Source organism: Musca autumnalis, unplaced genomic scaffold (assembly GCF_047663935.1).
Source record: "Musca autumnalis isolate F117 unplaced genomic scaffold, ASM4766393v1 scaffold_5, whole genome shotgun sequence".
NCBI classification, from domain to species: Eukaryota; Metazoa; Arthropoda; class Insecta; order Diptera; family Muscidae; genus Musca; species Musca autumnalis.
In genome coordinates, this window is record NW_027412088.1 from 25,407,022 (window position 1) to 25,417,930 (window position 10,909).

General features: G+C 38.5%; 2 protein-coding genes across 2 annotated transcripts; one reads left to right on the plus strand and one right to left on the minus strand.

Moving 5' to 3' along the window:
* Positions 1 to 730: 730 nt before the first annotated feature.
* Positions 731 to 2,072, plus strand: LOC141386438 (ubiquitin carboxyl-terminal hydrolase 20-like). Its single transcript, XM_073954900.1, has one exon. The coding sequence runs from the start codon at positions 782 to 784 to the stop codon at positions 1,970 to 1,972; it is 1,191 nt and encodes a 396-aa protein (XP_073811001.1). The 5' UTR covers positions 731 to 781; the 3' UTR covers positions 1,973 to 2,072.
* A 2,894-nt stretch (positions 2,073 to 4,966) lies between these two features.
* Positions 4,967 to 9,603, minus strand: Usp20-33 (Ubiquitin specific protease 20/33). The gene is made up of 3 exons (XM_073954898.1): positions 9,333 to 9,603; positions 6,319 to 9,031; positions 4,967 to 5,714 (listed from the first exon to the last, which is right to left on the minus strand). The coding sequence occupies exons 1-3, from the start codon at positions 9,405 to 9,407 to the stop codon at positions 5,338 to 5,340; spliced, it is 3,165 nt and encodes a 1,054-aa protein (XP_073810999.1). The 5' UTR covers positions 9,408 to 9,603; the 3' UTR covers positions 4,967 to 5,337.
* Positions 9,604 to 10,909: the final 1,306 nt, after the last annotated feature.

Genomic DNA, 10,909 nt, shown 5'->3' on the forward strand with positions numbered 1-10,909 from the left:
GGTGTGATGAGCACCACATTGAGAGTGAAATATGCCATTGTGTGCCGCCGGCATGTGTGTGTTTGTGTCTGCTTAAGATGTTATTTTGTATTTGTTTTTCTTCATCAATATCTAGATCAAAATGTATGTTAAATACGAGTAAGGTATAAAAAGTTTTATTCTTATTTTATTTTTTACATTAGGGTTAAATTTCCGGCTTTGTTTTGACACATACTCTACATATTTATGTGAACCAGGCTCTCTTAAATGGTATTTACACTAGAGCCTATATTATTATGATATGTATTAAAATATTCACCAAATAACCCAATATTGAGCAATTATCATGATAATGAGTGCTAGTGTAAACGTTGTCTTGTAATGGCACTTCAACCAACAACAGAGCATTAGTGTAAACAAGGCTCTATTTCCTTAAAAGAAAGTACCCGTCAGACAGGCCGTGTTTACATTTTATTGTATGTAGAGAAAAATCATTGCATACGTTTAGGCGCTCACTGCCTTTGAAATTTACATCTCACAATTAACATATTTTGAGAAAGGCATAAATTCAGTACATAAACAAATTTAGAAAAGAAAACCATTGTAGTTCTTTGATTTATATGCTGTCGGTAACAAAATTTGCTACGTCTCTTCTGTCGTTCTTCAACGCCATACGTAATACCAATTTGTCGTATGCCCAGTACTAAATAAATGCTCAACAGTGGCGGTTCTTACATGGGACCATCTCTCATTCAGTTCAAAAATATCGGCCCATGTTGAGTTTCCTTTGGAAAATTTCGATATGCAAACGTACAAACACAAGCATTGCAAGTCTCAGGTGTCGTTATACAACTTGACATCGGTGATATGCCACCATGGCACTGTCGGTGGGGGTCATTATACCTGTTTTGCCAGGAACTTTTGTAATAATCGCTGGTATGAATTTGATGATCATCATGTAAATGAAGTGTCTCCTGAAACTGTGGCCAATTGCCAGGCCTATGTGTTGTTCTATCAGAAGCATAATCCCCAAATGGAGTTGTTGCGTTTTGAGGCCAATGAACTGTCGGCCACATATCCAGTGTCACAGTCGGAATTACGTTTTTATATTTCGCATGAATGGTTGGCTCGTTTCAATACATTCTCCGAACCGGGTGCCATTAGCAATTGGTCTATGCTTTGTCCACATGGTGGGGTGTTGCATAGCAAAATTTCCATGATCCAACAATTAGCAGTGCCAATTTCCCAAAATCTATGGGAATTTTTATATATCAAGTTTGGTGGAGGTCCCGCCATAAATATGTTGTTTGAATGTGAGGTGTGTAAGAGGGCGGCGGAGGCATTGGCCCAAAGGCAACACTATGAACTTTCGGTGTTCCAACGTTATAATGGCTTAGATGGGGAATTGGATTCAGCAGGAGCCATATATGCCATTTCAATGTCATGGCTACGTAAGTGGCAACAATTTGCCAAAGGAATAGCCCACAAAGAACCGGGTCCCATAAATAATGCCAATATTGTGGCGGTTACAAAGGATGCCGGCGTCGTTAAGCATTCCCCAGTAGGAAGTGTGCGTTTGGGTTCGGATTATGTACAAATAAGTGATCCGCTGTGGCGTTTCTTACATGACATCTATGTTGGTGGACCAGAAGTTTTGCTAAGGCCATCATTGACGGAGGAAATTGTAATTATTGACGAAGATGAATTGGACGAAGACGGTGATGATGATATGATGCATGGCAATGTTTCAGACACTGAGAGTAATATGGGTGGTGGCCATGGTTATAATTGTAACCATGATACGGCAAGGCATGCTCCACCCTACAGCATGGAGAATATTATAAATGAACAAGAAGAATCTGATGACGATGGGGATGGTGAGGAGTTTGATGATCCACCAAACTTAAACAATTACAAGAGAATAATGACAAGAGAACATCGAGCCACAGAACGGACAAATCACTGTACCCTTTCATTCAGAAAGGGTCAATAGAAGCAGTCTTTTTTCAGAAACGTTCAATAGAAGCACCATTTTTAAGAAAGGGTCTATAGAAGAACCCTTTCTTTCACAAAATGGTCAATAGAAGCAGACTTTTTTCAGAAAGGGTCCATAGAAGCACCCTTGCGTTCAGAAAGGGTCTATAGAAGCACCCTTGTGCTCAGGAAGGGTCTATAGAAGCACCATTTTGTCCAGAAAGGGTCTATAGAAGCACCCTTGTATTCAGAAAAGGGAAGTACCCTTTTGTCTAGAAAAGGTATATAGAAGCACCCTTGTATTCAGAAAGGGTCTATAGAAGCACCTTTGCGTTCAGAAAGGGTCTATAGAAGCCCCCTTGTACTCAAAAAAGGGTCTATAGAAGCACGCATGTATTTAGAAAAGGTATATTGAAGCTCCCTTGTATTCAGAAAGGGTCTATAGAAACCCCTTGTATTCAGAAAGGGTATGCAGAAGCACCCTTGTATTCAGAAAGGGTCTATAGAAGCCCCTTGTATTCAGAAATGGTCTATAGAAGCACCCTTGTATTCAGAAAGGGTATATAGAAGCGCCCTTGTATTCAGAAAGGGTCTACAGAAGTTCCTTTGTATTCAGAAAGGGTATGCAGAAGCACGCTTGTGTTAAGAAATGGTCTATAGAAGCCCCCTTGTATTCAGAAAGGGTCTATAGAAGCACCCTTGTTTCCAGAAAGGGTCTATAGAAGCACCCTTGTATTCAGAAAGGGTATATAGAAGCGCCCTTGTATTCAGAAAGGGTCTACAGAAGTTCCTTTGTATTCAGAAAGGGTATGCAGAAGCACGCTTGTGTTTAGAAATGGTCTATAGAAGCCCCCTTGTATTCAGAAAGGGTCTATAGAAGCACACTTGTTTCCAGAAAGGGTCTATAGAAGCACGCATGTATTTAGAAAGGGTCTATTGAAGCTCCCTTGTATTCAGAAAGGGTCTATAGAAGCACCCTTGTATTCAGAAAGGGCATATAGAAGCACCCTTGTGTTTAGAAATGGTCTATAGAAGCCCCCTTGTATTCAGAAAGGGTCTATAGAAGCGCCCTTGTTTCCAGAAAGGGTCTATAGAAGCACGCATGTATTTAGAAAGGGTCTATTGAAGCTCCCTTGTATTCAGAAAGGGTCTATAGAAGCACCCTTGTATTCAGAAAGGGTCTGTAGAAGCCACTTGTATTCAGAAATGGTCTATAGAAGCACCCTTGTATTCAGAAAGGGTCTATAGAAGCCCCCTTGTATTCAGAAAGGGTATGCAGAAGCACCCTTGTATTCAGAAAGGGTCTATAGAAGCCCCTTGTATTCAGAAATGGTCTATAGAAACACCCTTGTATTCAGAAAGGGGATATAGAAGCGCCCTTGTATTCAGAAAGGGTCTACAGAAGTCCCTTTGTATTCAGAAAGGGTATGCAGAAGCACGCTTGTGTTTAGAAATGGTCTATAGAAGCCCCCTTGTATTCAGAAAGGGTCTATAGAAGCACCCTTGTTTCCAGAAAGGGTCTATAGAAGCACGCATGTATTTAGAAAGGGTCTATTGAAGCTCCCTTGTATTCAGAAAGGGTCTATAGAAGCACCCTTGTATTCAGAAAGGGTCTGTCCACTTGTATTCAGAAATGGTCTATAGAAGCACCCTTATATTCAGAAAGGGTCTATAGAAGCCCCCTTGTATTCAGAAAGGGTATGCAGAAGCACCCTTGTATTCAGAAAGGGTCTATAGAAGCCCCTTGTATTCAGAAATGGTCTATAGAAACACCCTTGTATTCAGAAAGGGGATATAGAAGCGCCCTTGTATTCAGAAAGGGGATATAGAAGCGCCCTTGTATTCAGAAAGGGGATATAGAAGCGCCCTTGTATTCAGAAAGGGTCTACAGAAGTCCCTTTGTATTCAGAAAGGGTATGCAGAAGCACGCTTGTGTTTAGAAATGGTCTATAGAAGCCCCCTTGTATTCAGAAAGGGTCTATAGAAGCCCCTTGTATTCAGAAATAGTCTATAGAAGCACCCTTGCGTTCAGAAAGGGTCTATAGAAGTCCCTTGTATTCAGAAAGGTTCTATAGAAGCACCCTTGTTTCCAGAAAGGGTCTATAGAAGCACGCTTGTGTATAGAAAGGGTCTATAGAAGCAACCTTGCGTTCAGGGGTCTATAGAAGTACAATACTAAACATGCTTGGTCCCTTGATAATATTCTTTAAAAATGTGCGAGTTGTGTTGGTCCCTTTAAAAATATTCTTCAAAAATATAGGAGGCTGTGTTGGTCCCTGTGAAAAATATTCTTCAAAATCTACGATCTCTGTTGGTCCCTTGAAAAATATTCTTTAAAAATCCACGAGCTGTGTTGGTCCCTTGGATAATATATTATAAAAATCCGCGATCTGTTGGTCCCTTGAAAAATATTCTTTAAAAATGTAGGAGGTTGGATGGTCCCCTGAAAAATATTCCTTAAAAATGTACGAGGCTGTGTGGGTCCCTTGAAAAATATTTTTTAAAATGTAGGAGGCTCTGTTGGTCCCTTGAAATTATACTTTAAAAATTTAGGAGGTTGGATGGTCCCTTGATAATTGTTCCTTAAAAATGTAGGAGGTTGGATGGTCCCTTAAAAAATATTTTTTAAAAATGTAGGAGGCTCTGTTGGTCTCTTGAAAAAGATTCTTTAAAAATGTAGGAGGCTGCATTGGTCCCTTGAAAAATATTCGCTAAAAATTAAGGAAGTTGGATGGTCCCTTGAAAAATATTCTTTAAAAATGTAGGAGGCACTGTTGTTCCTTTGAAAAATATTATAAAAAATTTAGGAGATTGGATTGTCCCTTGAAAAATTTTCTTTACAAATGTAGGAGGTTGAATAGTCCCTTGAAAAATATTTTTTAAAAATGTAAGAGGCTGTGTTTTGGTCCCTTGAAAATTATTCTTTGAAATTTCAGGAACTGTGATAGTCCCTTAAATTACTCATCTTAGTACAATCCTTTTCTACTCCAAAGAATAAAAAACCACCAAACTATTTGAACTTTAAAGCCTCTACCCGGACTAACTCATAAAGCAGAGTTTTATTTATTTTTTATTCCACAACAAAAAAAACAAATTAAACACAAAATAATAATAATTTATAATATTATGTTCTAATAAACATATACACAACAAAAAAATAACTTTGTAGCAGTATAGTTTATATAAATGATTGACTTTTAAATGGATTGATTGGATGATTGATTGGTTTCGTTGTCAGATAACGAATAAAATTCAATAACAATTTAAATGGGATAAATTGGGTAGGGATTAATTACAAAATGTAAATGTTATTTAAGTATTGTATATAAGTTTCATTAATTGTCTATAAATTGACAAAGTTATATAGATTTTTTTCAATGTTTTTTAAACATCAGTTTCATTGGAATCATTTGATAGAGCAGCTGAATCATTTTCAGTTGCCAAAGATTGGAAATTTTTCAAGACTACTGGGTTCTTTGATTTACCACCCTTTTTACCATGATGTGATGCGGATGGACGTACATCCATGGCATCGTCGGGATTCGAGTGTTCAGCCGTAGATGTTGAAGATTTACGATGTCGTTGTTGTTGTTGTTGCTGATTTTGATATTTGTCCGTACGTAAAGTATATTTCTTAGATTTGGAAACTGCTCCAGCGGAATATTGGGATTTTTTATAATTAAATGTCTCTTGATCGGTTTGCATATCATTAACGCCATGATGTGGGGAATGTTTTTCAGAATCTTTGGGGTTGTAATTGCCTGAAAGCAGAAATCAATACAAATTATAGGAATATGGAAACCATGGGTTCACACAGAGAAAATTTCATGGAAGAAAAATCTGAGTTTTTGGATGAAGATGGGATTTTATGCCAATTTAGGATCCTCGGATACTTTCGAAGTTTTTTCTCTTCAGACACAGAGCTTTGTGGACTGATCTCAATGGCATAAACTTGTTCCAGATGAAGTTAATATATCTTAAAAAAATATATGTACATGAATAGATTGTGAAAAATTACATTTTTTAGGAATTACATTTCTAAATGTCTTTGGCGTAATCGGGCAAGGGCTGATGAATTGTCCTCATGCCCTTAAAATTTGATTTTAGGCACGTTTAGCTTTATTTCATGCCCATGAGACCTTTTACTAAAACTGTGTCTTTTTCACTTTTTTCTCTTCTCAACCAAAAACTAATTTTTGGGGGTTATCATGAATGAAATTTCCCCGTGAGTTTTGTTTTTCCGCCGTTGCAACTTAAGGGAGAAAGTGAAAAAATTCACGGGGAATTGCCGTTCATGATAACCCCCTTTGTCTCATGAAAGTTTCCCCTTTAACATCCAAGTAAGGAAAATATACATATGATTACCTTGAACACCAAATAAATCCTTATTTTCCTTATGTTTGTTGGCCTTTTTGGATAAAGTAGCATTTTTATTATTGTACTTTTTATTTGCCCGATCCGAGGCTCGATGCTCTCTTGTCATTATTCTCTTGTCATTGTTTAAGTTTGGTGGTTCATCATCATGGTGATCACCATCATCATCATCGTCGTCACCATCACCATCGTTATCAGATTCTTCTTGTTCATTTATAATATTCTCCATGCTGTATGGTGGAGCATGCCTTGCCGTCTCATGGTTATAATTATAACCATGACCACCACCCATATTACTTTCAGTGTCTGAAACATTGCCATGCATCATATCATCATCGTCACCATCTTCGTCCAATTCATCTTCGTCAATAATTACAATTTCCTCCGTCAATGATGGTCTTAGCAAAACTTCTGGTCCACCACCATAGATGTCATGTAAGAAACGCCACAGCGGAGCACTTATTTGTACATAATCCGAACCCAAACGCACACTTCGTACTGGGGAATGCTTGACGACGCCGGCATCCTTCGTACCCGCCACAATGTTGGCATTATTTATGGGTCCCGGTTCTTTGTGTGTTATTCCTTTGGCAAATTGTTGCCATTTACGTAGCCATGACATTGAAATGGCATATATGGCTCCTGCTGAATCCAATTCCCCATCTAAGCCATTATAACGTTGGAACACCGAAAGTTCATAGTGTTGCCTTTGGGCCAATGCCTCTGCCGCCCGCTTGCACACCTCACACTCAAACAACATATTTATGGCGGGACCTCCACCAAACTTGCTATATAAAAATTCCCATAGATTTTGGGAAATTGGCACTGCTAATTGTTGGATCATGGAAATTTTGCTATGCAACACTCCACCATGTGGGCAAAGCATAGACCAATTGCTAATGGCACCCGGTTCGGAGAATGTATTGAAACGAGCCAACCATTCACGCGAAATATAAAAACGTAATTCCGACTGTGACACTGGATATGTGGCCGACAGTTCATTGGCCTCAAAACGCAACAACTCCATTTGGGGATTATGCTTCTGATAGAACAACACATAGGCCTGGCAATTGGCCACAGTTTCAGGGGACACTTCATTTACATGATGATCATCAAATTCATACCAGCGATTATTACAAAAGTTCCTGGCAAAACAGGTATAATGACCCCCGCCGACAGTGCCATGGTGGCATATCACCGATGTTAAGTTGTACAACGACACCTGAGACTTGCAATCCTTGTGTTTGTACGTTTGCATATCGAAATTTTCCAAAGGAAACTCAACATGGGCCGATATTTTTGAACTGAATGAGAGATCGTGGCGAAAACGTTTCAAATGAATACACAACACCTCCGGCAGATCTAATATCCTTGAATATTTCACACCCGTTCTCAATTTGTTACACTTTTCACAGCTATACATGTTGTCACCTTTGAGCTCATCTGCACTAAAGAAACTGGCCATGCAATCGTGTAGGGTTACCGATGGACCCCAAAGCCAGGATCGCACAATATTCCATAACCATGATATCCAACCCTCTTGAGCTCTAGCTGTACCTGATGTTGTTGTTGAATCAATGGAATTCAAACTCTGCACACTCATGCTGTTGTTTTGATGCAAGACATTGAGGAAATCACGATTTGGTATGGGCAGCGATAGATCTTGGAATGTTTCTTCTCTGGTGGAAATGCGATCGCAAGTTAGACATTGTACCGAAGACAATAGTTTACCATCAAAAATCTCGCTTACAATGGAGCGCACTGTTGTCGTGGCAGTTGAAGACAAAATGTTACCAATTCCAGGTGGTGGAGCAACGGTGGTTGGTGCTTTTGCCGTCGCTGCCGTTGGATGACTAGAAGTCATGAAATTCTCACACAGACTAGACTGTTCAGAATTGGAACTGTCACAGGTTACATAGTTGGTATCTAAATTTTGACTTGAACCAGATGATGAACTCAACTCTGACATTGTATCATCATCGTCCTCATTCTGCATGTTGGTGTCCTTAATGGAATGTTTCCTTTTGGTTGGTTCATAGCTTAGTGTGGTTTCCTTTAATTCCTCATGTAATTGATCCATAAAACAGCGTAGGAATTCTTGAGTATCATGCTGCTGGAAACCCCGAAACATGGGGTGGACGCTGCGTATGCCATATAGAATGCTGCGTGGTGCCAAAAATGTCTTGCCCTCATCTCGGCGACGCCACATATCACGCATCAAACGTTGATAGCTCTTTGCCAAACCAGCCTTGCAACGATGAGCGCCTTGTTCCAAAGTGTGATCCATTAAATCACCACAATTCAGAAAGTAGTGGGTCAGAGGCAACACATTACTCAATGCTTGGATGGCTGAATTCATATAACATGTATTGGCAATATTTTGCAAACCCACTAGGCCACTTGATACACTAGTTCCGCTGCCATAATCTGAATCGTTTTCCTCATCGGAATAACGCATTGCCCCAACAATTTGAGCTGGACGTTCCACACCACTAATGGGCACTTCTCGTTCACACAAATAACACCAAGCCCGTTGGGATGATAAATTCATGTGGATACAGTGTAACGACTTATCCTTGCTTCGTTGAAAATGTTCCGTGCTGTGATCATTTGCCTGTTCACTACAGCCAACCAGCATGCATTTCTTGTAGAGGCATATCCATAGATTAGGGCCAGCATAGTGACAATTGGCACAAGCATTATTCTGAAAAAGAAAACAACTAATTATTATCTATGTCTTGCTAAAGAACGTTCTACTCCATGGAAGCAGCATAATGCAATTTTAGAATGCAATTTTCATAGTTTTTTTTCTAGTTCAAAGGCAAGTTTTTAACATACAAACAATAATGTGTCCTAGTTTTTTATGTTAATGTTAAGAAGGCCAAAAAGACTTGGCCTTCAGTTCAACTGCTCAACTGCAGGTCATTCACAGACACACACATAAACACACATTATTTTATCTGCACTGCATCCATAGAATATAAATGTTATGGAATTTATGGAACCTCGTCAAGTTTAACTTCATGCAACGATGCATGATGCACAGCTGACAAATGAACACACGGCTGCTGTTTACTCATTTTAGGAATTCCAAGGGATCGAATTTATTTCACGTCCACCGTTGACCACATTAGAGGAATTTAAGGAATTTGACGCTGGATAATTTTTCTTGCGAAAGAGAAGAGAGTGGTTAACATGGGGAAAAAAACAAAATCGTGAAAATTGTAGAGATCTAAAAGTAAAGATGTTGGTAGGGTTACCGTGTTTGGCTAAATCAATGTTATCGATTATTGGTGTGTTTTTCCGTAAAGCTGGGTACACATCTGCTCTGTTCCAGAACCTGCAAGAAGCTAATATTTTTTACTACGATAACATTTTTTCCTTTATGTTATCGAAAAATATAGTAAAAATTAGTAGATTCTTGCAGTACTGGAACAGACCAATCATGGTAGAATAACAAGGTGTTACATCGATAACAATAATCGGGCCATTTACCACACCAAATGTCAACATTTGTTCGCAAATTTTGAAGTTTGGTCTGGTAAATGGTCCGATTACTGTTATCGATGTAACACCTTGTTATTCCACCATGGTACACATTTGCTCTGTTCCAGAACCTGCAAGAAGCTACTATTTTTTACTACGATAACATTTTTTCCCTTATGTTATCGAAAAAATCAGAGTAGTCATTCCTTTCACATAGTTATGGATGGAAATATTGTTGAGGTAGTTGACAAGATTAAGTGTCTGGGCGTATATATTGATTACAGGCTTGATTTCAGATCACACATTGACACGTTATTTCCCAAGGTAATTTCCATTTTGCGTAAATTGAATTGTACTACTTATTACCTTCCTTTCTTTGTAAGACGGCAGCATGCATATTCGTTGTTAATGTCAACTATCACCTATGGTATAGAGGTATTCTCTGGCACTATTCAGTCGTGCCTCGACAGAATTCTTATATTAATTAATATGGTAGTTCGATTTGTATACCGTTTAAATTATAGAGATCATATCTCCAGTTATACTTTGCAGTTTTTGCGACGTCCGTTTCAGTCGTACATAAATGTTCGGGTTATGTCATGCTTTTATAAAATTATTAAAAATGGTACACCGGAATTACTCTGTTCAAAGTTAATTTTCTCGCGATTCTTACGCAATCCACAAATCTTACTCCCTCGCTTTTGGTCCGGTATCTATGATCGATCATTCCTTGTTAGAGTAGCAAGGCTTTGGAATCACCTGCCTCTTAACTTGCGAAGTTTTGCATATTCACCCAATACATTTAAACGTAACGTAGCCCGGTGCCTGTAGTACGTGCATTATTATCAACATGGGATTTTTATTCATTACCCTTCATTCTTTTTGGCTGGGGAGCCGTTTCTCTAGTTTCCTTTTTTTTAATTTTTGTCATTATTTTTGCAAACTATATATTTTTTTTTTTATTTTTGTATAATGTTATCTTAGTCATGGATTAATCAGCAAGATATTTTGTATTTATGTGTAATGCGCACTTTGGTCTTAAAGACTTTTTGCATTACTATGTATGAATAATAAATAAATAAATAAAATTAGTATA

Bases quoted from the DNA above. Each gene is read 5' to 3' on its own strand.
- LOC141386438 (XM_073954900.1), top strand. From the start codon at position 782: ATGCAAACGTACAAACACAAGCATTGCAAGTCTCAGGTGTCGTTATAC.
- Usp20-33 (XM_073954898.1), bottom strand. From the start codon at position 9,407: ATGAGTAAACAGCAGCCGTGTGTTCATTTGTCAGCTGTGCATCATGCA. The intron at 9,032-9,332 runs GTTCCATAAATT...TTTCTTTTTCAG, and splicing joins ATGAAGTTAAACTTGACGAG to AATAATGCTTGTGCCAATTG. The intron at 5,715-6,318 runs GTAATCATATGT...TTCTGCTTTCAG, and splicing joins GGATTTATTTGGTGTTCAAG to GCAATTACAACCCCAAAGAT.